The following is a 27,262-nucleotide window of genomic DNA, read 5'->3' as shown; positions in this document are numbered from 1 at the left end:
GGAAACAGGAAATGTAAATGTTCTGGTGAACCAGGGAGAAAGTAAAAGAGAACACCAAGTCTGATCACCGAAAAGGTAACATGCAAAGCCAGAACTTCATCACGGTGCTTTCTGTCCTCTTCCTCGCTGAAGGATCTGCCAGCAATGGTAAGTAATAAAGTGCTTTTTACCTTCTAAGGCAGGACTGTGAGACGTGTTTTGTGCCTGCAGCTACAGCACTGAGTCGGAGGGCAACACCCTAAAAACTGATCTCCAGGAGAAGATTTGTGAAAACTTGCACTCTGCTTCTTTTAGCTTTATTTACTGTCTCTGTTTTCAGCTCTTTGACTTTTTCATAGCTTTGACTTTTTTCCTTAGACATAATCTGGAACGGCAGCAATCTAATCCTAAAATTCTTAAATTGCAGGTGTTTAGGGAACTGGAGTTTCTATTCTGACTCATCAGAAGTTTTTGTTCTGATTTTAATAATTTGTTGCATATTTTTAATCCTGTGGCCATACTATCAGCATTTAATAGCAAAGTTAAAGAAGGAGTACTCTTTCCATTCAAAAGCCAGCTCAGTATTTCAATAGTCGCAACGAACTGAAACCTGCTTAACAAAAGAACAGCCAGTTCTGGAGACAAATATTTTGAATTCTTAGCTGCAGAACAAAGTGCTTGGCACTGTGGATTTGGATACATTCTGAAGGGAAGAACTGCAAGTAAAAAAGCCGCATGCAGCAAAACGCTGAGGAGCCTGGGTATTGTGGCACAGGCTCTCACCCATTTTTGGAGGATCAGTTGTGCCATTTGCATTTTTGAGTAAGCACATAGAACCAGTAACTGAGCAACACAGGCAGCTGTTTGAATAAAACCTTCCAGTGGTGGTACTTACATGCCTTTTGGTGTCAAACAAATAGCTTCTGAAGTGCCCCAATATGCACTAGAAGAGTTTGTTATCATATTGTCGTAGTGAGTGGAGAGCTCTGTGAAGCAGAGAGAGGATGTCACTCTCAGCTATTGCTAGACTTCTATCAAGATTTAGAAAGGCTTTAGGGATTTTTTTTTCCTCCTTAAAATTAGTACTATAACCAGACTGTAAAACAGGGCTGCAGGCTCCAGGCACACTGCAGACCTTATCACGGTCAGGAATCTTGCTTAGCTGTAAGAATGAGCTAAGCGAATTATGAAATGGTTCGGTCTTGTCTGCATAAATATAATCCTACTGTGTTACAAACATGGTAGAAAAATATATTCCAAGCTTTGAACATACCTCAGACTCAAACTGATTGGAGGAAAAAATCCCATTATAAACAGAGACACAGTCTTTGCTAGAGATAGCAAGAATTGTCCCAGAACAGCAGAAAGAGAGGCAAGACATGAGAAATGCGGTTTAGTTAGGTTGCAACTTTCTTAATTCATTTGGGAACTGATGGGAATCACTTGCGCAGTATACTGACTATGAGTACTTTCGTCACCGTTTCCACATGGTGGAGAGCCGCCTTAGTCCCTGACCCCTCCGTGCCTGTTGCCCAGGCTGCTGCAGGGACCTGCCTGCCCTTCTTTGCGATGGGCATTAAACAGCTGCGCAAAGCAGCAAATTGATTTCATATACCAGGCACCCCAACCTATTCCCCACTGACTTTAGAGTCTTCTTACTGGTAGATCCGCTTTTAAATTTTAGTTATTTTTGGAACTGTTCCTCCATGGGAGGGAGCAAGTCCTGGCGGTGCCACTGCTGCTGCAGCTGCACTGCAAGAGCTCTCTGCTGGCTGCAGCACCCCGAGCTTGGCTGAGCAAGCCAGGATGGCTGGGGCAAGGTGAGGAAAGCACCCGTCTGAGCAGAGAGGCGGCCCCGAGGGCAGCTCCTGCTTGTGCGCCCGGCCCCAAAACGCAGCCGGGGCTTGCTCTGATTCCAAGGGTGGAAAGGGGGAAATTGTTAACTCGGGCCTAAGGGAGGAATGAAACTGGAGGGATAAGAGTTTATATAGGGGCTTATATACCCTGCAGGCACCATGTGAGTGATTTATGAGCCCCTCCAATTCGGCCAGCCTCCTGGGGGGATCCTTCTCTCTCACTACCTTTACTCACAGGTCAACATGGCAGAACCTTTAAAGGAGCTTTTTTCCTTTTTGCTCCTGTCCCAAACACAGTCCTCACCTTTAAAGCAGTCCTCTGAAGAAGGTGAGGCAGAAGCTCTTGAAGGTCTCACCTATACAGTCTAGAAACTATTTACAAAATAGGCAATGAGAGTATGGTTAAATCTTGCAGCTCAGAGTGAAGGCTATATAAATCCCAATCCCAAACCATGCTGAAGCCTTGTAAAATCCTAGCCTTGCCATTTAGATCAAGATTAACAGATGTTTTTTTCCAGCTACACTACAATTACTCTACACTGGTAGCTTTAAGAGCATGTCTGAGGACTCAGCTCTGAATGCTGGCCTTCTCCCAGCTCCACACTGAGGTGAGATCTGGGTTTGTGCAAGTCCCCTTCCCCTTCCCTTTTGCCTTACCCATTCCCTTCCCTTCCCTTCCTCCTTCCTTTCCCTTGGTTTATGCAGGGAGAAAGCCCCCACCAACAGCCCACCAAGGGCCACTACCAGCTGCAGAGCGATCCCTGCTCCGGGTGACCGGGACCCTGTGCTGCTGCCGAGACTTGCTGCTCAGCCTTGCTGCAGCCCTAAAGACCTACCTGTGAGCATGCTGCCCCTGAGAACAAATATTAGAGCCCTTATAATAGGTTATAGCAAAAAGCTCCTGCCGTATAGGCATTTCCCAGGGTATGCCATCTCCCTTTGTATTCTGTGAAGCAGATGGGAAACTGCAGTGTTTCTCATGTATGGAGCTATGCAGCAAGAAAATGCTTGAGAAAGAGAAACAGCAATATGTGCAAGATCTTTACGTGGAAGAGCTAGGATCATTGCAGGTAGTGTTTTATTTTTGCTATGTCTCTGTATTATCGTTTTGAACTGTGGTTCACAGAAACATTGCTATCAAAGATCCAGGTTTTCAGCAGCCTGTATCATGAGTACAGGTAGAAACCCTCTAATTCACAGAGAAGTGCATTTTTGGTAAAGTCACATACAAAGCAAAGGCCTCTAAGGACCTATTTTTGACCTGTTCCCCCCTAGAGTAATGAACTCCAAAATTGGACTCATCAGAATTGACTGTTGCAATTTTCTAGCAAAGCAGCAAAATCAGAAGTGCAGATATGCTACATCCTCTCTTTCCACAGTGCAGTCCCCTAAAAAGCAAATTTAAAAAAACCCTTTCTTTCAGATCAATTCTTTGTATGTATTGACTCCTGTTCCTCCAATTTATCCATACATGCAAACTTTTATTGTGTTTTATTCCTGTGCTTTCAGGGGCATCTCAGGAAATCTCTCTTACATCAGCAAGATTGTATACTAAATTTCAGTCAGTGAACACAGTCTGTTGTCCCTCAAGAGATTTAATGATTGCTGGTGAGCCTCCGGAGCTTTGAAATCTTTAATTTAAGTGTCCTCCTGAGAGCAAGGAGCACTGGGAGATTTGCATCACAAGTTTCTGAATGCAAAGGGGTTGCATGGGTATCACTGATGCACAGCTGGAAGGCCACAAGATTAAACAGATGTAACTACATGTGTAATTTGGTTTGCAAAACCTTTAGTCCTAGGGGTGATAAATGAAACTAAAGGTCAACAGTTTGACTCTAAGATGCATGACTGAATTTGCAACACTGGAAGTTAAAACAGTACTTAAGCTGAAAGGAAGTATAGTAAGAAGAAAGCTGTTTGCATTGTCTAGAAATAAATATTTGCTTCCTGTTTCAGATTATACCTAGATGACACTTTCTAAGCACCCCTTTTTAATAGGATCTTGCCTACAGATTAACTATCCTGAAATGTTTGTTTTACTTCATCAGAATAGCATGTATATCTGACAGCTAGCCTCCAGGGTTTTAAGGATTCCTCTTCCAATCAGGCGGATATTTGGGACCCGCCATAACATGCAGTCTGGACATGCCCTAACCATTGCAAGGAATGGCTCTTCTCAGATAAACAATAAATGCAAGGAGAGAAACAGAACAGGAATGTGTCAAGGTATAGTAGCAATAATCATACAGACAAAGTGGAGCCATATGGGTATGTCACCAGAAGGAATGTTTATATGGAAAAGAATGCTACAGAATATAGTAACTTTACGCCAATATACACAGCATTATAACCTTTCTGTGTTTTGTTACCCTCCTCTGAGTCTTCTTTTCATTGTATTTTTATAGCTTATAGGGAAGTTTGAAGAAACAAAAAATTCCCTTTCAAATTAAGAATTCTGACTATGCCATTAATTTAGATCTTGCTTTTCCTCTATTCTGTCCCCTTTTCTTCAGGAGGTAGGAACTATAGTGTAATATGAAAAATTCCCTTCAGAGACTCCAATCCATGAATTTGATGAGAACACAGCAGGCTGACTGATGATTTTACAGCAGAACCAAATGTGCTGACTGCAAGCTATTTCTCCTTGCTCTACATCCAACTAAAATCAGAAACCTGTTTGCCTGCTTACTTCATCAAGAAACCCATATCGCCATCGCTTAGTGCTACAACACAGACATCAGAGGAACAAATGCAGCAACAACAGAAATGTTGTTTGCATCTACTTGTTTGGAGTCTAGTCTGCAGAGCTGCTCAGTATACTTAACTCCCTTTGTTTCCCTTGAAAGACAGGCTTGGAAGTACCTCCAAAATTCAGGCAACTTCCATTAGTAATTTGAGCATATTTTATAAATAGACGATACCAAATAATACCTTATACCATGGTACCTGAATACAGTGATGTAGCCTTTTCGTAACAGCCTTTTCATAAGAATCATGGTGGAACCTTCTTTGAGCTGCTGCAAGTGCTTTCTCAGTGATGAAAGGGTCAGGTTTTGATCCCATGAGGACTAAATCAGTGGTGGAAACCTGGAAACTTCTTAGTTTCCAGCCCCAGCTACTCACTCAGGCTGTGCCCAGCTGCCTGTCAGGATGAGAGTGGCCACATGCCAATGCCTCCCTTCTGCTTGGAGGAGGATGGAAAGGAAAGTGGCAGTGTGAGTTGGGCTGAAGCTGTGGTGTGTGCCGATCAGCTCCCCGCAGTGTTGGGGTCAAGTCTCCAGCACTTGTGGTTTAGACAAAGCGGTTTGGACAAAGCACTGATTGTGGTTATCATACAAGCACCTGCTTCTTGACTGACATGCACAGAAGGCCAAGTAAGGATATCAGAATGGGGCCAAAAGCACGAGGCTGAGCTCAGCAAGATGGAGGGCATGTGCTCTTGCAAGTTAGGGAGGTATCTACATTATCAGATTTGACTCCCTCCTTGTTTCACTCCATTGGCCTTGATTTTCCATCCCAAATGAATGTTACGTTATGGCCAGACTCCTTTTTGAAGGGAGCTAATTAGATCTCTGCAAAATGAAACCCACGCACAGCTGACCAGACAATTCATGGTATGAATGACCCCAGCAAATCTGACTCCCTCTGGGCATGGAGAAAATCCTTGAACAGCATCCCACAAAGTCTCTGACTTTCAGGTGTTCCCCTGCCAGGCTCCAAACCTTGCAACATGCAGCTTTCATATCACATGCCTGTGCCCATCCCTGCCAGTGGGGCCAAACATAGAAATTGTTTCTTGGTGCAGCCCATAAAGCCCACTCAGGTACAGGTCATGGTTTTATCACCGTGCAAAACATTGATCTGTAAGCACTAGAAGAGAGCTTGAAGAGCCCCTGTCTGGTATTAATAGACAGGTAGGGTGTCCATCACCAGAGGCCTGAGTCTGAGGTTTGAGCTCTGGTTCTCAGAGGCAACTGATAGAAGAGCTGAAGGGAGATGTGCCAAGGCAGCATGTAAAACACAAGACTTAAGAGCAATATCCTCGCTAGTACATTGCGCAATTGGCTGCCCTTCTGCTGAGAGACTATTTAATTCTCTGAAAGAAAAGATCTTTTAAGAGAAAATTGTGTTCAAATAAAAGATGCTGTTTTGTCCCTGGAACTATGCAAAGTGGACAAAAATATGTGGTAACAAGGTCACTGTCTGTGATTTGCCATTTTTTTTGTCTAGAGAGTAGAAAGGGTAATTCTCCTTCACACAGAGACAAATGATTTGAAATCTGCTTTATAGCTCAAAAACAGGCAAATAAAAAGTAACAGATATTGAAGAAGGCTCTCTTGGAAATCAAACACAGCAAATACTCCAACTGAAAGTTTAGTGCTGCAGTTAATGAGACGTGACTATTGCTTTTGCTTTAAAGTCACATCATGTTTTAGACATTTGAAAAATTCATTTTAGCTCTAACAGTAAATGAAAAATAAGCTATTTTCCCCACACCTTTTCCCACTTGTACTATTTTTAACAATGGGCTTGTCCTTATCGATATATCAAATGAGGCAGATGACAGGTTAGAGGAGGAAAATGAAACAAGGTCATAGAAATGGTTCTGTGACACTGAGATGGTTTGTCTGCTCTGCCAGCAGTATGGTTAATCATGCAGGAATCTACTGTGTGGTCATTTATATTGATATCTTGCTGCTTTATGAAACGACAATATAAATAGAGTTACTGCAAACTCTGGGGACTATAAACTATCTCTGGAAAGAGAAATCAAGTGGCCAAAAATAATAATGGAGAGGAGATGTCCCTCCCTTCATTCTTGATAGGATTAACGAGAGCCACCATATCAGGGGCATGGGTCAAAGAGCACACATGCAAGGGGTCATTGCCTGCACAGGAGACAGAGATCTTGCTTTGCTCTTGACTGAAGTACCAAGTGGAGAAGTGACATAATTAAAGGCCGTTGGTATAAAGTGCTTTGCTATTGAAGAATTAACATTTTGATTGTTGTATTGCAGTGAAAGAGACTGGTGATCTTTGTAATATTCAAATACTTTATTAAAGTATTAAGCATTATTCATTAAGCATTAAAATCCTTTTCTAGTTTCAAGGAAAGGGTGAAATGATCAGGTGCCTGAGTGATGTGTGGCATAAAAATCTAGATAAATCATTGCTGCCACACTCAAGTCATTTTTTTCATTTGAAATTGGGTTTCCTGGAATACAGTCTCATGAGATACTCATCTTCTTTTCAAGAAAAATCTGACAGGAGAAGAGATGCTGCAGAGCAGATTAAGCATGAGATAGCGCTCTAATCCCAGTTTTTCTCTCTTGCTTTGTGTCCCTGCGAAGGACAGCTTCCTGTCCTTCTGATTTCTCATTTGTAAATGGAGATGATAACTGCTCATCTCTTAGGGCCATTATGAAGATTAATGTGTTTACAAAAGCATTTAAAATGCTAAGTACTTCTGGTTCCAGTCCTGTGAGATTTGAAATGCCAGCGATGAGGTGCTGAAAACCGTAAGCTCTTGCTAACTCTAGTGGAAACTATGGCTGCCCAGCACTTTACAAGAACAGTGAGAATCTTGTCATTGCAAAAGTCATGAAAGCCTGTCCTGCTTTATTCCATAAAAYGAGAGCTGTACCATGCCAGCACTGTATCTGAATGGACAGATAACACAAAAAGTCATCAGTTAATTTCATGCTAAGAAAATTATTGGAGATTTTGCATTTGGAAGCATACTGGTGCAACAACAGGAAATTTGGCATCAGTATGGAATATAGTATCAGGCCAGAATTCGCTGTACTAACATTAGGCTTTAAACTCCATGACGATTAGCAATAACATCTCTTAAAAACGGCTCAAAGAAAATTAATTTTGCTATGACCAATGTAGCCAATTTTAGCCACTTTCCTTGCCAAACATACGCTAAATCAAACCAAAACCCAAATCAAGATTCAAAAACCCACCTGAACATTCATGAAAAATAGCCAGCACTGTGTCTTTACCACATGCTCCTTTACCCAGCCTGTAGTATTGAACAGAGGAGCAGTTACTGCATTTGTATGCAATAAAGTCTCTGTGTTATTACCTGTTCTAGTCCATGCAGAAATGAGAGTCAGCAGCTTCTACAGGCTTTACAGTTCCCTTCACCAGACATGTTCTTTATTTGCCATGCAGTTAAGTGAATTTAACAAATTTGAGAAAGGCACAGAAACTGAGAAATCAGTGAGCTGGAGGAATTGGTGAAGCTGGGATGAAGGTCTCTGTGAATGGTCCTGGGAAAAGGAGGGCGATGGGAGAGGTTGAGGCCATAAGTGCTGAGCCTGAGGAGTGCAGCAAGATGGTATGGTTGACAAATAAGCAGAAGACTTTTACAGTGAGAGCAAGACCGTATGTGAACCTGCAGGAAAAACATATGTTTGTGCAAGACAGCTGCATGCAAACAGACCACACATGCTGATGTGTCCCAGTAAAAGTCAGCTGAAAATATGCAATCTAATTATACATCTAGTGCCCAAGACTTCAGATGTGAGTGTGTGCGTTTGCTGGCTTTTTTTTCATTAAATGAGCCAAATGAAAGGTAAATATTAGAGCTGTATGCTTTAACTCAATGAGAATATCAGTATAAAACAGAAAATGTTAAGTTGCCCTTATATGTTTGGCAGGCTTTGAGAATGAAACTGCTGGTTCAGGAGATGGATCACCAGTGTTATCCACCATTACAGTAACACCTCCTCCTGCTATGCCTACCACATATTCTACGACTGTGGATGACAGTGAACGTGTTGCTACAAGAGCTTCGGAGAGCAGCTTTGAAACAAAAAGTACAAGTACTGAATTGAATGCTATGAGCAATAATGACAGCCTAGAAACAGCAGAACAGTCTATCGTGATATATGTTGTCCCCGTCGTGCTGCTGGTCCTGCTGATTTTGCTGATCACATTTTTTGTAATACATCATAAAAGGAAAAAGTCTAAACAAGGTAAAATCTATCTTCTCACACATCAGAAGGATATTTTTAGAACACACTTGACATGAATAAAAAGTTATTTCAGGGACTGGAATGCCACATTTAGGATATATTTCTCTGGTTTTATTTTTACATTTCATATATAGAAAAGAATCTGTTACCCCTGGTGAGTGGTTTCTGCATACTTAGTTCTCCTTTAGGTGTGAGCTAGTTCTGCTTTTTGGCACCTCCTGCTCACTTTGTACACCCATGGGAGCTGCAGCAGCAAGCTCTGGCTCCTTCTGATAATGGAGTGAAGGTGCAACTGTGTGACTATACATAGTTATTCTGTCTTTATGGTTAATAACTTCATGCAAGGTGAATTTAATGCTTCTATTGCCTGTACCATCCACAGGGTAAAACTGCTTGAAGCTTCAATAAAATAAGAACAAGCAAAACCATTTTAAGGGACATTTTTAGAGGGATCCTGTAGGGTGTTAGCAGCTRTGAATCCACTAGTGAAGATCAAAGAAAATAACTTAGGAATCACATGATCACACTGACTGTGTGCTGCAATAGGAAGAGCAATATTTCAGGAAGCAACGTATACTCTGTTAACAAAGAAATCCGTAAGTCTGAAGTATTAAGCAACAGAAACCRAAATAAGGTGTCATATTAAAAATACGCAGTTGGTAAGCGAACTCCCGAAATGGTCATACCAGTGTCTTTACAGAACATGAATGTCATTTTAAGTATGTCAGCCTGAAGACAGCAACATATTTAACATACATTTTGATCCCATTTTTCAGGGCATTTTGAGAATGCACCTGACTTATCACGGGGTCACACTCTTAGCAAGTGCTCAGTTCACAGACAGACATCTAGTTGCCTGCCTGTTTCTGGATGGCATGAAATGCAGGTATGCTTTTGCAGAAGCACAATGCTGGGCATCTCTTGCCCTGTACTTACTGCTTGGAGCCAGCATTTTGGGCATCCTCACGGGGTGCCACACGGCTCTGTGGCTGTGGGATGGCTCTGCAGCAAGGGAGTATGCTGGAGCCAGTGGGAGGCTTCAGCACCCAATCAGCTGCACTGAATTAAAAATTAGCTGATTTAAGATGGTGTACAATGTGGATACTATATGTAGTTCTTTATTCTTTTTTGAGAGCTGAGGCTTTTCGATCACTTCAAGAATCCCTGGAAGGGAAGTTAGTAGCCTGAATAATGGCTGTTACTCTGCTTGTTTACCATCTTTACTTCGTCTGAGGGTCATAACTAGCTTCATATCCCTTTTTGCATCTGGCTAGTTCAGCATCATTTACCTAACTGAGATTTAAGCTGCCATGCAAGCCTCCCCACTTCTTCTCTCCATGAGAGGCTCCCACAGTCTCCATCCAAAGACAGATTGACTGCATGTAGTCTGCAGCAAAATGTCCTGATGTTTCCAGTAAACAATTTCTGCAGCAGTGGTTCCTTCTCAGAATGGCACTTTTCTCATTACATCTGTTTTGCTCAGGGAACTATGTGTCTGTAGTTTCACGCCCACTGTGGTGCTAACAGTCTGTTCACTCCCAGCAAGGCTAAGCTAGTAACAAGCTTCTTTTAGTGTGTTAAAGATTAAGAGTAATGGGCTTTGGGCTTCTCTGAAAATTATAAACAGGTTGAGATGTTCTGCCTTTCATCTAAAAGTTAACTATTATGCTTTTCAAAAATGGAATGTGTCTTAAGTGACCCTATTCAAGATTTTCCTGTAATACAGACCCTATATATACACAGTGTAACTATGAACACCAACTTTTTTCTTTTCCAGATGAGCTGGGAAGCGAAAATGTAAAGAGGTAAAGTTTATGGATATTACTCATTTTTCTGAYTCTTTTGCTCTAACAGGACATCATAATTTTAACTCCTTTATTATCTGGTTTAATTTAACCATACTCTAAACACTCCTACCATTTGCAGTTATTCCAGTAACTATCTCTAGAGGCTGCTAAAGGGACTATAGGGCAGATCTGGAAAAGTTGACTGAAATGTGATTTCATTATTTAGCAACCAGAGGAGGCATAAGACCAGAACAAGAGTACAGGAGTTAACATTAGCCAAGGTGAGAGCTGTTGTACAAGGACTCACCACCCGTAACACCTCCCCTGCCTGCTGTAGGCATCCCTGGCTCTGCCACTGTTGAGACACTATAAGATATAGGTATACCATGAGCAAAAGAGATCAGTTCCCAGTCCCATCATATATTTCTACTATCCAGAATAAGCTCTGTGTCTTACTCCCCTGTTTTTCAAGTTTGTCTTCTCACTCTTACATGAGACRGACAAGATCTCCCAGCTGCCATGGAAGTGATTCTTGAGCTGCTGGAAAAACAAGTTGAAAGCTGCATGGTTCTCATCTGAGCGATAATTTTTATCATTACCTTTTATTGAGCTCCATCTTGCTAATGAGTGATGGAAGTTATTAAAATGGGTTCATGGGGAAAAAAAGGTGTGTTTCTGCTAAAAATATTTTTTTTACTGTTTAGGTCTAGGAATGATCAGTAAAGGGAAGAGTAAATGGATACATTAAAATAAATACAGAGTTACTATAGTTATGACCTTTCCCTTTTAAGTAGCTGCCAATGTCAGTCATAGTTCAGATGAAACTTTAGGCCCTGTGCTTTTATCCTTGGAGCAATAGGACTTTAGCTGTATGTTCCAGTAGGGCTGAGATTAACTATTTCAGTTTTCAGTTTTCTATTTACAGTAGGGACAATTCTTGAATAGTCACACTGGTCCTGTGCCCACAGATATCCCCAAACTATACTGTCCGAGTCCCTGAACAGCTCTGCATGTGATGTTGCACCAAGCCCATGTCATGCTGACCGACAGCGCACAGCCGACCTGTTTGCAGCCATTTCAGTCTTACCCCTTGGGCTGACATATTTTCAGCTTACTAGACCAGGACAACTTTCCAGAAACACAGTCCTGGAAGACCTGTGTCTTGGAAGAGCAAGTCTCATACAAAATTACAACATTATAGTTTTATTGAATTAAGCATTTTGTGTAATGCCTTTTTTTTCCCCCCCCTTCTCTCAAGTCCTATTTTTGAAGAAGACACACCCTCTGTTATGGAGATAGAAATGGAAGAGCTTGATAAATGGATGAACAGCATGAACAAAAATGGTACATGGTAACCCCTCTACTCCATCATCCCTCTCTTTCTAGCTGAGGTAGATACCATGAAYAGAAAATCAATGCAAGGCATTTCATATTTGTGTCACTGATTTTCCTAAAACATTTTTAGTTGTGTTCTTGACTCCCTGCTACTAAAATAGCAGCCCAAATGTCAGGGGTAGAATTTTTCAGAGAAGTATTTTAGTTTGTGTGGGAGCTTATTTTTAACATATGATGGAGTATCATAAATGTTTTGAGTTTCCAGTAGAAGCTTTTATTAAACACAAGTATAGTTGTGAACAGTATTTATAGTTTTAAATACTTTTTTTAATGCTAAATAGCAGTTTATTTGAAGCATGTAGTCCTGTCAGCCTTCAGAGTTTCTACAGTTATGTGCTCCATATTGTGCTATTGTAGAAGAAACAGCTGTTACTCATAGGTCAGAATGCTGTTTACTTAAAACTGCTGCCAGGATCCTCTTCCAAGCTTGTCACTACGACTACATCCTTCCCCTCTTTGTGTCCTTCCCCTCCCTTGCCACCTCTCCATCATCAAACACAAGCTGCTCCTCACTGCCAGCACCCTTCGCCATCTACAGCCTCTCTCTCAGGTCCATTAGCCCATGGAGCAATTGGCACCCACCGTAACTACCACCACCAGCAGCATCAGCTTCCTCTTAGCTACTTCTCTTTTAAGCAGCTTATATTTTTTCCCCATGTTTCTCCAAGCTGAAATCTCCCAGTCAAAAATCTTTAAAGGCCTTACATCCTCCTTCATGGCTCTCCTCAAAAAATGAAGGTCTTCTGTAAGGCGCTATTTAAATGAGACCTGATGTTGAAATGATACATGCAAAGTTGTGCTAACAGCTCTTCATTGGCTAAGAAATGCTGAAATCCTGGTATTTTTTTCATTCCTGGTCCCTTGCCTTACATCCACACGGCTCATTTGCCTGACCTCCTAGAGACATTTTTTTTTCAGGATATAAAACTCTTTGGACCATTTCTTTACATTAGCACAGTGCTCCACATGATGGGGTTTTGACCTTCTCAGTCTGTAAGCACTAGCAGAAAACATGTGCTAAGCAACAGTAGTGAAATAAAGGCATTAAATACAGTACATGGGGAAAGAGTGCTGCAAAACGATGTTAAAAATTCTGTGGAGAAAAGGGAGTGAACATTTTACATAATGTTTTTTCAGTACTGTTCCCTAAACTGCAGCCCAAATTCCTGGCTGGACTAGTGCTTTGAAAGTGTAGGTGCAACCATAAACAGTGGAAGATTAACAAATACTCCTCCTCATTGTAGTTTATGGTAAACAGTCCTCAAAGTAGCTCATTTGTATGTGTGTACACAAGCAACTGAAATATATATAATAAAAAAAATTACCACAACGCGTATCAAAGGACAGGAGGCTTTAAAACACATAGCATTTATGCTACATGGAGTAAGCAGATATTACAGATGTAAGGATGTAGAAAAACATGCTGCACTTTTAAATTCTATAATAACTGCACCAAAAAGTTGATGCAATTTTGAAATAAATATAGAAGAATTGCTGAGAGTAACTATATTCTTGTTTCTTATCCTTTTTTAGCTGAATGTGAATGTCTGCCTACTGTAAGAGAAGAAGAAAAAGAATCAATTGCCAACCCAAGGTACTTTTAATTCACTACAGTATTTGAAGAAATATGGTCTATGTCATTCCAAATTTTATGTATATAATTATAAAACAGACTGATTTTTTGGTCTATTTAAATTTTAAAGGTTTTATATGTAAGGACTTTGATTTCAACTCAAACAAATGATTTGACACTTTTATTTTTACACCAGTCGCTGCCTGTAAATTGCACCCATAAATAATCTTGCAGTTGTAAACCTGTGTGAGACAGACAACCAGATGGCACAGATGGAGTTTCACTAACTGATCAGATTTTAATCACAGTTTCCTGAGGTGTTAATACAAGCATTCAGATTAGCTTTCTTGGCACTTGTCACCAACAAGGGCCAACGTGAAGGAAAGCACCCAGTTCCCCTATGCCATGAGGTGCCTATATGTCCCTGAGAACCACTGCCAGATGTTTCAGCTGGGGTTTTGACCTGCTGCACAGTGGTTTGACTGACCCTAGGAGAAACCCAAAGGATTTTCCTGGCAGCCCCAGTGCAGTGCTCCCTAGGAGCTGACACTAACTCATGGTCCCACATGGAGATCCCAGGGAGGGCACGCTGGTTGAATGCAAAAGCAGAGTCCCAAGAGCTTGTAAACTTTAAAACTTTCCAGATGGTTTCTTCAGGATTTTGGCCAGGACCTCAGAATTCTGCACGAACTCCAACTTTTGCTAATTCAAACTGAGTCTAGGGTTTCAGCTGGCAGCAAGGGGCTGCATGTCACTGCTACCCATGCAGTCATGGTGAAGCTGCGTTTCAGGGATGGGTAAAGCAGCTCTTCTCTGTGCTATATTACAATAACAAACAATGAAACCATGCTGCTCGCGAGGAAAATCCTTCATGCAGTAGATGCAGGGGATGCAAGCAGCCAAGGATGTGAGCAGTGGTACCTGAGGGAGACGGTGCAGAGCGAGGCACCAGGGGATGGCCTGGCAGGGATGGAGGGAGCAGGAACGGGGGCTTCCAGTGGCAGCCAAATGTTAAGCCAGCTCAGCCCTGCCACCAAAGCACCCCTCTGACAGAGCTGCACTCGCCACTGCAGACCTCTGTAATATCCTGTCCCCTCTTTTTTGACTTTCCTTGCTCAGGAATGAAATAGTGCTGACATTAAATCATCATTGCCGGAGAGTTTACAACTCAGTTTCTCTAAAGCTGTTGTTTCAGGATAGCTTCAGAATACGGCAGCTGCATTGCAACTATTGGTATTTAAAAGGCTTCCCTTTATGACTGTTAAAAGAGAAATCCTTCTTTTTTAAACAAAAGCTTAGACTCCAGTGGTCCAGATGCAAGCAGGCCCAATAATTTTACACTGAGACACTGTGAAAAGATGCCACATTCACAAGCCRTTCTGGTTTTCCCTTCCAGCCTCTAAATGATAACTCACAAGGGGAAAATTGATACGGACAGGTAACTGCAAAATATTTCTCTAAAAATGTATTTGCCAACTGCACTGCTTGCTGTAATAAGGAGTCCAAGTCAAAGTGTTCTTGAGCCATATGTTAACACCAGCAGATATAAGTTATACTATAACGGGCTTTTTAGGTACAACAGCATCCTCAGCATTATGTTTGCTTTCCAGAACTTAAACACTCATTTTCAGAAAAATCACATGACCTACCAGCCTGAGTTGTCTTTTTAAATATTGTCCTTGCTAGAGTGCTCTTGTGCTTGAATTACATTAATGTAAGTCAAGAGGCATGGTTTCTATTCCTGACTGGCAAAAGGTATCTTTGGGCTACCTGCTACTTCAGGTTCCCCACCTGTAAAACAGGGATATTGACACTTCAAAGCACAATAGTGAGGCTTAAGCCTTGATTCAAAAAGCAGCTCCATTCCAGTATGTGTGTTCAGTCTGAGTGAAGATTTAAGCGTACATTCTTATAACCAGTACTTTAGGACCAAAGTTTAAAAATATTTATGTCTTTAAGGTGTAGGAAGGCAAAAAAACACAAATAAAGAGATGGGATTTATCTTTAAAACAGTCAGAGCTGCTCAGAAAAAAGATGTTGTTTAAATACAAAGTGCAAGATTATTGGGTTCAATTTCAGATTCTGGAAGATCGCTTTGTTTGGGAAAATTTATTCTCAAATTACGTTAATTCCTTTTTAGATGTTATTGATGATGTCTCAACATAGGAAACATTTACCTTATTAAACACTTTTTTGGGGGTGTTATTTTCCTTCTTCATACAAAATGCTGAGGAGGGTTAATCAAAATTCAAATGTTTTGAACTATCAACTGATTTTGATAAAATATCATTTTGAAAACATCTCACACAAAGCATTTCAATAATGACATTTTGACCTTTTCAGAATGAATTTTGTTGCAAAACTACTTTTCAGAGTAAGTGACTTTTTAATATACGTTTTAAAAAGACATTAAAGACAAGAACAGGTCAGCGTTGAAATATTTCTAAGTAAGTTAAGTGTTCTCCTCGACTCAAAACTACTTTTTCAAATTTCATTTTGCATGAAATTTTGAAATGTGCTTCATTTCTGAGGGAAAAAGTATTTGAAATTGTGGGATTTCCTGGTAAACAAAAAATTAGTTCCCATTCATTTTGTGATTGAACCTTATCAGACCAAGATGTATTTTTTTTCTGACAAAAATGTCTTAGCTGAATAAATAATGCCCAAAAGAGAACTGCATATAAATAAATAGATCTGCTTCAGCAGCTCTTTCGAGCAAGAAATGTGAAAGATATTGAAGTGAAACAAAGTTATTATTATAGCAAAAATTCTTACTAATGAACATGAAGGTCATAGATTTGGGCACAATAAGCAAGACACAACAGTCCTGGCTCTTCTGTTGATGTAGTTCGCCTGCATGCACAACCCACTGAGTTATGTATTAAGGGATACATCTTGCCTTTGAAACCTAGTGCTAAAATCCTGCTTCCATTACAGCGGAGAGAACCAAGAAATCTCACTAGCTTTGCCGGGTTTGGGGTTCAGTGCAAGCCCGCATGGGGAGGAGCTGGGCGCAGTGGAGGCAGGCGAGGGCTGAGGCATGTGTGGTGCCCCGGTGGGAGTGAGATGAATCTCTGCCTGGGGTACCTTCGCTACCTTCGCAAGCAGAGGCGCAGCCTGTCCACTTTCCAGCATCAGTCTTTGCACTGATTAATACAATGAAGCAAACCCACCCCTCTTTATCTCACCCGCTGAGGATGTTTGGTTTTCTTTGGGTGCAACTTGGCACCCTCCCACTCTTCCCATCCAAAAAAGGGTAACTCTTTCTTATGGAGGGACGTTCTGGGTAGGGAAGAAACTGGAACAGAAAAAAACACTTCCTTCCCAGCCTATGTCTCAGCTCAGCAAGGTACTTAAAAAAATATGCAAAATATTATGACTGACCCTTTAAACTTCAATAGTGGCTTTGAAACTATATAGCCTTAGAAATCTTAATTAGTACAGTTTTCTAATTTAAAGTCTAAGGATTTCTTTTTAAGTTGAAAAAGTAAAGCAAAAATCTCCATACTCAGTTTTTTTCCATTGTATAGTTTTTACAACAAGCTATAAACGGAGCTCTAACAATAATTCTGCATGTTTTTCTTTTTGTGCAATGCTGGGTTACAACATACAGCAGCTCTAGTCTTATCACAATCCTATATTGCTTGCAGCCCCTTACCCCAAATATTTTTAACTTCTTTTTTTCAGTGTTTAAAATGTTATGTTGTTTCCTTTGTGCAAAAGGCCTCTTCCTTGGTAGAGCTTAAGTGCAGAAGGTGACGTTTTATGGCTCAGCTCTTTGTACTTGTATATTTTGTAATGAAACACAGCCAGGATGTGTTGGAGCAAAAGTCTTGTAAACAGCCTGTGTATAGCTGTGACTGTGGTACCCTGCTAACTCCAGCTAACAGGGTTTCAAGGGCAGGTTGCTTTGGGTGTATCTTTGCCTCTGTCTTTGTGGGCAAAGACAGCCAAGATAAGGGAAGCTAGGAATCGGGGCATGTCACTCCCTCACATGGTTCGGCAACAGACAGCACCAGGAGGGAGCTGGATTGGGGCTGGATATGGCCTTTTTATGGATATGGATATGGATATGGATATGTCATGCGTCACAGCCATCATTCCACCCCAGCATTGCAGTAACCGGAGGGGGACCCACCCGCTCAGCCTGAATCCAAGGGCTGTCCTGCTCCATGTTATGGAGATACCAGCTGTGGCCCTGAGGAAAGAGTGCAAGTCCAGGGGAGGACTCTACCATGCTGTCAATGCGGACTGACATCTAACCAGCTGATAAAAATGTCGCATTTTTAATGTTGGGGTGAACAAAACAGATCATTAAGAAAGTGCCAGGGAGCAAACTGTTTAGGCAGAAACCAGAGGGACAAAAAGAAAATTCAGCTGTTATGAGGCTAGGTTTAATATAAAAATTAGACATGTAAAAAACTATCCTAAAGTGGGGGAGGAGGGGCATTTGATTTCTCAGTCCTTGCCTGGGAACAGGAGAAAGCTTGCACTGCCCTGTCTCTTTAGACAACAGAGAAATCGAAGCAGCCCTTGCTCACAGTATCTAGCACCACAGCTGGGTTCATTTCATGCACTGCATGGCTGGCACATTTGTTTTCTGGTACCACCTTCCTGCAAACTGAAAGGACAGTATGGAATATTTTTTCTTATTGAGAGACAAGTGACCAAACAGCATGACACAGGTGTTTTTTTCTTTTTCATGTACACACAGTGATGGTGAATCATGAAGTCAAAACAGCAAAGAACTGGTTAAAGGGAAGCAGCACACAAGCTAACGATCCCCCAGATACTGGATGAACTGGATTTAAATGTAATTCATCTCAAAAGGCCAGAGAAGCAAATTCTTTTGTTGTGCCCTGCTACATACATTCTTCAGAAAGGAAACACCACCAAGGGGGGAAAAAATAAAAAATAAAAAAAGGAAAAGCGCTATAGGAAGGTTAGGGATCTGGCTTAAACTCATTCTACAATGAGATTCATCACCTGTGAGAAGCCTCCATTTCTTTTTTTTTTTTTCCCCCAAAGGTTCATAAAATAATACATGTTTCTCCCTAGTTCTCCAATGCTGCATAGTGCAGCGTGTAAAACCACTCATGTTCCAGGCTTGTTTCTTTTCAGTATAAAGAGCATCCACAATTCTGGATTGCACTGGTTTAGTGGTTTAAATGAGAAAGTAAAGTTCATACCTGTGCAATGTTTGTTTTTTAATTTGCTTCTTGATAATGGTGCACTGATTTGCACAGGACTTCCACTGGTGAAGTAAAAGACTAGGACTGACAGAACAGCTCCGAGGACAAACCAAACAGCTGAACAGCCTCTCTCAAAGGAGCCTCCAGGAAGCAACTGCAGCCCAGTGAGGGCAAGATCTTTGTAGCATGCTTTTTAATTTTCAAATTAAAGGCATTGTAGAAAAGACAAATATTATTCCGAGATTTCCTTTCAGTTAATTATCTTCACAGATCAGTACTCTGTGTTAGCTCTCACCATTTAATCCTTCTCTCTAGTCAGTGCTGTTCTCTAATAATAATCTACTTCAGGAATATTCAACTCAAAAATGTTTCTTTTACAAAAGACAGGTTGGAAATCTGAACGATTCAGTACTCACAGCAAACACAAGTTTAGATAAATAAATATGTGATGTTCATAACTGCTTGCTCAAGATTTTCAGATGCAATAAAAATTTCAAGTTCTTCAGTTTTTGAATATTCAGCTTGTGATCTCTGAAAGACATTGGCTTCTGAAAGCACACAATCATCTTTAATTTCATCAAAAAAAATCAGACTCCTGAGATACCTGCTGCTGAGAATATAAATACTGTAACTACATCCAGTGATTTTAGGTGGCACATTGCTTATGGATGTAGCTTAAATATGGAGCACACACACAAAATTGGATACTTACCTGTGCAAAGCTTCCCCCCCCCCCGTATTTAAAATACTAAACTCATATCCTAACATATCCTCTATCCTACCCTATCACATCTTACCTATCCTCATATCCTATTTAAATATGGAATTTGTACAAACTCAATAGCTATTTAATATGATCAATTTTGTTTTGCCTGCAAATATTTCACTGATATGTTAAAATGTTCACTAATATGTTCAACCTAGCTTGGTTAAGAACAAACAAATAAACAAAATCCCCAAACCTCTGGGGTGACAATTAATGGTCACTAGCAACTGACAGATACAGGGGAGGGTTCAGCTTTGTGAAGAATTGAGAATCTGTCAGATCATGAAAGGAAAAGATATTTACAACTAACAGTTTTCTGAATATGAATTGACTAATAATTTCTTCAAGGAGTAAAAGAGCTGTTCATTGTTTCCAAACAATTTATTGCAAATACTGAATTTTAAAATATGAGCGATGGTGATTTAATTTTCCCTGCTTGAATGATTTTTAACTTTGTTCTCTAGAATATTGGTTTCAAATAATACAATCATAAAAAAAAGACTGAAATTAAGTAAATGAAAAATGGAAGTAAATATTTTCACAATCAGCTTTGTTAGGAACTTCTTTACAATAGAACAAAGGTATTACCCTAGTATGTTCTACTGCTTGCATGTTCCATGGAAAAAGATGTATTTTGACACTTACTGGCTGGGTAGGTGGATGGCAGTCAGTGGCAATGCAGTAGTTTGCAATGACAGTGTTAAGTGGTGACTCTCGCCCTACCTTGCTCCAGGCCGTGTGGCGCTGCGTCCAGAAGCTACAGCTTCTCCCTGAAGCTTGTCGAGGTAGAGCTTGGACATAAAGAAAACATTTTTTTGGACTCTTGAGACTTACCTAACTTAGCAAGATGACTTAATACAGCATAACTCAGTGCTGACATGGTGATCCGTCACCCTGTCCTACGTCTATGACAGTGTGAGTATCGCAATAACTCAGTCTGCTAGGGCATTTGAGAGTAGACTGCATGTCATGTACATGTTTAGTTGTTGATTTTGGATTAAGATAAATGATGGATGGTCCTGTTGTCAACCGAAGTGTTGCATGGTTTCAAGTAAGTTTCTTATGGAGGTTTAATTTCACTTTAAAAAAAAGATTTAAGTTTAGCTTGATGGAGTGTATTTTTTGTAAACTCATGTTAGTAAGCATTAATTCTTACTCCAAAATTCACTATTAATCAATTTCTACATCAAGCTTGAAAATCAGTTTTGCCCAGAACTAACATCAAGGTGACTGCTTTATAATTATCGGGGTTATTTCATTTGCCCTTTCTAAAAACTGGCATGCCAGGAAATTTATTTCTATCTTCTGCAACTTTCCAAGTATTTCTAAATACAAAATAGTGGTTTGGACAGTTCCTTGGCCAATTTTGGATATAAATTATTTGGATCTTCTGCTTTTTAAAAATCCACGCTTGAGTTACTGTTGAAAAAGATAGCATTTCATCAGATCCTATCTGGCTTTTCCCCCTCAGTGTGAACCAGACCAAGTGTTGAATAATTTGCATTGCAGTGTTGTTATAAATATTTCTAACAGATTCTTTTAGGACTATGCAAATATGATTTTTAGTATTCCTATTTCCCTAAGCATACTTTACATTTTATGTCATTGTCATTCGTTCACTCTAATCTCAAATTATAGTCTTAAACCATGGAGTGGCTCAGTTATTCATCTGATAACTTACCCCATTTCTTGACTGCCCATTTCAACCCTTTAGTCTCTTTCTTTGACATTCATTTTTACATTGACTTCTGCATTTGCCAGGTCCAACATCCAGCGTTCATTCAGGTTAGGGTTGATGGATGAAGTCTCTGCATGGTCACTGTCTTGATTCCTCTCTCCCATTGCCCCCATTCAATATTTCTCTCTCCTGCCTATCTGTTTGCCCATTGCACTTTAGTTTGTTTTACAATTTTGATCAGCTCCTGGTCCTTTTATATCCACTTTATTTCAAAATTTTAATCATGTAGGTGGATTGAATTACAAGGGATGTAGCCATTTTACTCCTGAATTAATACAGCCACCTCAATGTAATATTTTAGTTAACAAGTATTGACTGTATGCCTTCTGTTGATTTACCTTACTTTTCCTAAATGATTCACAGAGTCAGGTCCTCTAACCTACAAAACAAGGAGTAGGGCAACCAAACAGCAGAGAGCAGACTAGATGCTAGCAGGCTTTTTTTTTTTTTTTTTGCCATGTACTATACACCATTTAGGCCTCTGCTGTATTATCCTGATTGTGAGCCTGATCAGAGCTGATCCATCTCACCATTATTTTGCAACATTTAGCACTGACTGATAATTCAAGTTATTACCCCTCAGTATAGACTAAGGGAAAAAATGCAAATAAAATGTCATTTGCACTATGTGTTATTCTAAAACATGTAGCAAATGCAATGATCCCTAAGGAACAGTTATCTTCTCTCTCATTTTCGTCAAGTATTTCAGTAATTCTCCAGCATTGCTCGAGACAATTAGATATCTAATTGACACTGCAAGCAGTTTTTGTCCTGCAGAAGGCAGAAAAAGTAGGTAAGCTACTGATCCAAATGAAGAATTGTTTGAGAATTACATGGATAAAGAGAAGGGTAATTAAGAACAAGCATCTCTCCAACACATACTTTAAAATATCAGTATCTTAGCAAAGAATTATTCAACAAAATAGAAATAACTGCTCCACGAAGTTACAAACACATGAGGTACCCCAAACTGATGTTATCAGCAGTTAATTAATATTGTGATGGTCCCATACTCATAAAGCACATCATAACCCTTTCATTAACCTCAGCAAAGAGAATTTTTTTTCCTTTCTAGAGAGAYGTAAGTCTATCCATAAATATCTATTTATGTATAGGGTAGAGAAAAGTATAAAGTCAGAAAAAAAAGCAAAGAAATTACTTTGTAACACTAAATCTGATGGAGGGCTACAAAAAACCTTTTATTTACTTTCAGTATATGAAATATTGCTGTATGTGCAACTGCTTTATCAAATATCTGTTTTAAATGATTTTGTAATATAAATATTTCAAAGTGGGAATATTGCTTAGCTGTGTATAAGGGTTTCATATTTTAAAGAAATTTTTCTTAATAAAAGTATATAGGAGTTTTCAGTGTCTGCAGGTTCTCTTTTACTCCTAATCCTGCTAAATCTGTTCAGGTCAGCAGGTGTTAATTCTTTGATTGTTGATGTTAAGGCCATAAAAGAAATGTACAGAGATATATGTGGTATGTAGATACATTACTCTCACCAGGAAGTTAAGATTTAGACAGAAAAAAAGCAATTCCGTTAGTGCACTAGCCATTCCAAGTTACAGAACCACTTTGAAACAAATTTTATGTAGCCAATAAATGAATAAATAAAGGCTGCTTTATGTTGCATTATATTTTTGTTGGGATATTCCAGATTGTCTTCATCAACAGCGAAATTCTGGCTCCAGTGAAATCGGTGAATACTTTCAGCCGGAGTGACTGTTTATTTTTCAGTTGTAACCATCTTCTTTAACAATCAATTGCTTCTGAGGCTATTCCAAAGCACCAAAATGGGAATCTCCAAATTGATAAAGCTGCTGAAATCATTTTCGGGGGTAAAAAAAAAAAAAAAAAATTCTAGATAGAGATTTAGAAAAGATTAATAAAGCAGAACATTACTCTTATCCATTATTGTGACAGACAGTTTCAATAGAGGGGAGGAGAATGGCCTGGGGATATCTCGAAAGCTCGAGTCAGTCGTGATTCTATTTAATGCTCTTAATGTTCAACAAATCTCAATATGAGAGCATCATAGCAATGATTGGACAGAAGTTAGTTTTCTCCCTCTCTCTCTTGCCTAAAACTCCCATTGGTAGGAAACATAAGCCTTGGTACAGGCAGCAATCCATTAAATCTTTATTTTGGGACAACACTTTTCTAGCTCTCCAGAAAGATGCAAAAGAGAACCATACAGAGTCCAAGGACGTATTTTCACACCTTGATAGTACGCAGAATTACTCTGTTAACCCCCAGCACTTGCACAAGAATCTGTGCCATTCATGCCTGCCTGCACACCCAACCCACTGACTGGGGTGCTTCTCCGAGGTGAGCCAAAAGGAGGCGTGAAGGGCTCTGGGGGAGCTGGCTGGGCCGGGGGAGACGAGGTGAACACTGGGCGAGGGGGGGGTGGGAATTCCTTACACCAGTGTTACTGCCAACATACATGGAAATGCATCCTGACCGTTAACTCTCTGCTTAAACTTTAGGAAGGACTTAGGTTATAATTTCAGTGAATATTAGAGAAAAGGAAACACCAGTGGATAGGTCTGAACTGAGCCATTCTCCTCTGGGCTGCTGTGGCCTGATGTGCCACTCACGTGAGTGCGCAATGAGTGTGTACAGGGAACTGGTCTAACCAAAACCCACCAACTCTGTTCAGAGAATTGGGCCAGCTAAAACCCATCACTTTTTACTCTCTCACCACCCTGTTGTGCAAGTCTCAGCATTGGGCAGGGAGGAGCCGAAGGCAGAGTGAGCAGAGGGGTGTGCGGGAGCGCGAGCAGCCCTCACTTCCAGCGTGTGGTTGCCTCAGCCTTATTTTTAAGCTGAATCAGTTCCCTGGCCTGATTTTGGGTGGGTTCCCACACACTGATGGCTGGGAGTGGTTCCCAAAACCACAAGCAAAGAAACAGACATTGCAGAAGTGGTGGGGACAGGCGGCACGCAAGACAGTAAAACGTGATGTAAAACACATCCTTGGGTCAGGTGGTTTCTGTGATCGTGTAAACAGTCATAAACACAGTGTATGTTATGTGTCTGCTAGTGTTACTGATATGGTCTGCTGTGTGGGAAATCATCTTTCTCTAGTAACAAAGGCTAAAAGCATGCCGGAAACACAACACTAACAAGAAGAAAGATTATGAACAAAGCATCACTCTGGGCAGCAAACCACACCTGATTTCCCCACCAAGGCCCCTTAGAGCTGCAATGCACTGAGATGACTAGCCAGAAGCCCAGTGATACATTCAAAGCCTGGAGATATTAATAGCACATTATTACAGTCCAATTTGCACTCTCTTACAGGTTTTTGTCGGGATAATACATTGCTTTTGCTTTATTACCAAGTTTACARTGTGTATTTTTATACCAGACACATACTATAGCTTGAGAACTGTCAGGATAATTTAGGCAACTAGAGAAGCAACAGTTGCTAATTGGGACACCTGAAGGACACAGGAAGCCATTAGACACATGAGCAGCTAATAAGATTTTGGCATAGAGATGAAGCTTCTCTCCTTCCTCCATTTTTGAAGAGATTAGATCTTCTGTAACATTCAGAGAGAAGGGGAATGAAAATATATCTAGCTCTTATTACGCTAATTTTGAAAAGAAATACAGATCAGTAGAAGGGTCCAGACATTTTTTGTCTAATTGGTCTTTCATGAAAAGGATGATTTTGCCAAAAACATACACTTCTAAATATAGATGTTTCAGTAGTTTTAACAACTTCTGTGAAAACATTTCAAGATTGCTGAAAAGTGATTTCTCAATATTTTTCAGAAGAAAGTTTTGAAGAAAAGTATTTTTTCCATTCAGACCATTAACATCAAGTCCAAAAGTGTAATGAAATGCATTGGTTCAATTACTACCCCTCCCATCAATCCAAAATGTATTTATTCTTATTTCTTTTCACAGGAGAGGTTAATATTTAAGATTCATTCTCTTTAAAATGGAGAGAAGAAAGCCTACTGCAAACATACCCACACAGATATTACTGCTAGAAATACAAGCACTGAAAATTAAAACCAAGACTGGCATTTGAACTTACATACTTAATTTTGGGAAGTGACACCCAGCATATACTGCTCTAAGCCATTGTTTTAGGTTGTCTGCCACCAACAGGAAGGCAGTGTTATCTCATTTTTTATTTTCTTCACAACTGATGAAACATATAATGAGACATATACACTTTTATAACACCCACTCACAGAAAGCAGAAGCTGAAGATTTGCCTTATAATCTCTGATGTTTAACAGATTTGACAGATCTCATGAGTTTACTTGGGATTTGCTTGTTGTAATCTGGCTTCCATTCTATTTTACAACCTGAAATAAAGAGCAAATGGCATATGTTCTGCTGCTGTCACTGGCATTTACATGACAAGGCATCAAAACAAGCAGGTTTTCCCAGTAGCAGAAGCAGTTTTGTCAATTTAAGTAGTTCTAATACATGGAACTACTAATGTACTAATGTACATCTAATACATTCATTGGCTTTTTACTCTCAGGGGTTCTAGGTTTTTGTTGTTGTTGTTGTTGTTGTTGTTGTTGTTGTTGTTGTTGTTGTTGTTGAAGTATTTTGTTTCTTTGACAATAGTTCCAAATAATATCAGGAAAAAAACTTAACTCTCTCTCCAACCTCTGTAACAAATTCATTCAGGCAGTATATGTGATGCTAACAATAATGTATCTGCCTCAGACCTTGGAGGTAACCATTTGCCATAGATTAACTGTAACTTCTATTATTCAGTTTACTGTAGTCAGATTAGAGCTATAAAGAAACATATACACTTTCTGGATTAAAACAAAATATCTCCATGTTTGCCCTGCATTATGTTTCCCTTATGGAATATAGCAACCAGCACTGCAGGAAAAAAAGTCTAAATAAACTATTAAAAACAAGTGAACCATGCACAGAATGGAATAATATTACCAAAAAGCCCTCATTCAGATTTACGAAATATATACTTAGTCATGGCATTATAATAAACCAACGTGTCTTCCTTTCAGTGAGTGGTTGGTAGGCTTGCTGTTTAACCACCTAGAACAGGAGATGAACACTTTCGGTTCCAGTTACACTGACGGGGATTCTCCCAACTGTACCTTCATTTACGGCACATGCTTTGCTCTGTGTTAAACACGCCCAGGTCTGGTTCAAAATGATATGCTGACTGCCACCCCCAGGAGGGAATCCCTATTTGCAATTGCAGAAGTGATATTATTTCAGCTCACTTTAGGCTTTTTATTGCAATACCACATTCCATGCCCAGCTGTAAATCACAAGGCTGAAACAAGGAGCCCTGGGTTTGGGGATAATCTGTCTTGTCAGTAACACAGTTTCACTTGACGTATGGCATGGGGATAGGAAGGGGTTATGGCTCAGCTTGTGTTAGACTCCCCAGGGCACATTTGAGCGTCTGTGTCACTGCCCCTGGGTTTGGCTCTGGATGCTTACAAGCTTGTCACTCCCCAGCAAAGGGAAAGCAATGTGATCTGGGGAACATTACCGACCACAGTTATGCATCTATCACCATTTGGATTTGTTACAGCTGTCAAGCTCTGAGATGACTCATTATGCTGCTGGGATCAACCGCCCTAAGGGCAGCACTGACCATGGGGGACGGAGCTGTGTTGTTCAGCGCCAGAGCTGGAAGAAAACTGTTCACAAGAGAGGCTCACCCTCAGCCCCAACTTCTTCAAAAAGAGTATGTGGCTTGGGCACCCACCACATGTAAAAGCGGTATGATCTCCATTCAGTTCTAGTTGGTACTGGAAGTATAGTTTTTCAGTCTTATCCAACACCTGTCAGGCACACCAGTCCAAATTTACCGAAGCACTGCAAATTAAAATTACAGTCGGTATTTTGATTGTTTTCTCAAAATTAAACAGGACTGGATGGTTGGCCCTAATTGTTTAAAAACAGCATTTACTTTCCCAAGGATTACACAATTTTAAATAAATCTTAAGAGTGTTTTGCAGCA

At 40.2% G+C, this 27,262-nt stretch overlaps 1 protein-coding gene across 7 annotated transcripts; it reads left to right on the top strand.

Annotated features, from left to right (window-relative positions):
- Positions 1–27,262, top strand: TMEM154 (transmembrane protein 154). 7 transcript variants are annotated; one of them, XM_026088241.1, is made up of 7 exons: positions 1–147; positions 8,504–8,821; positions 10,599–10,626; positions 11,867–11,952; positions 13,537–13,597; positions 14,973–15,014; positions 18,823–22,941. In XM_026088241.1, the coding sequence occupies exons 1-6, from the start codon at positions 81–83 to the stop codon at positions 14,977–14,979; spliced, it is 567 nt and encodes a 188-aa protein (XP_025944026.1). In that variant the 5' UTR covers positions 1–80; the 3' UTR covers positions 14,980–15,014; positions 18,823–22,941. The 7 variants fall into 7 exon arrangements, with proteins under 7 accessions (XP_025944026.1, XP_025944020.1, XP_025944025.1 ...); XM_026088235.1 differs by lacking the exon at positions 14,973–15,014 and adding an exon at positions 15,920–15,950 and having other exon boundaries at positions 18,291–22,938; XM_026088240.1 differs by having other exon boundaries at positions 18,291–22,938.

The sequence above is a fragment of the Apteryx rowi genome, unplaced genomic scaffold, assembly GCF_003343035.1.
Source record: "Apteryx rowi isolate R43461 unplaced genomic scaffold, aptRow1 scaffold_76, whole genome shotgun sequence".
Classification (NCBI taxonomy): domain Eukaryota; kingdom Metazoa; phylum Chordata; class Aves; order Apterygiformes; family Apterygidae; genus Apteryx; species Apteryx rowi.
This window is presented reverse-complemented; position numbering and strand designations above follow the sequence as displayed.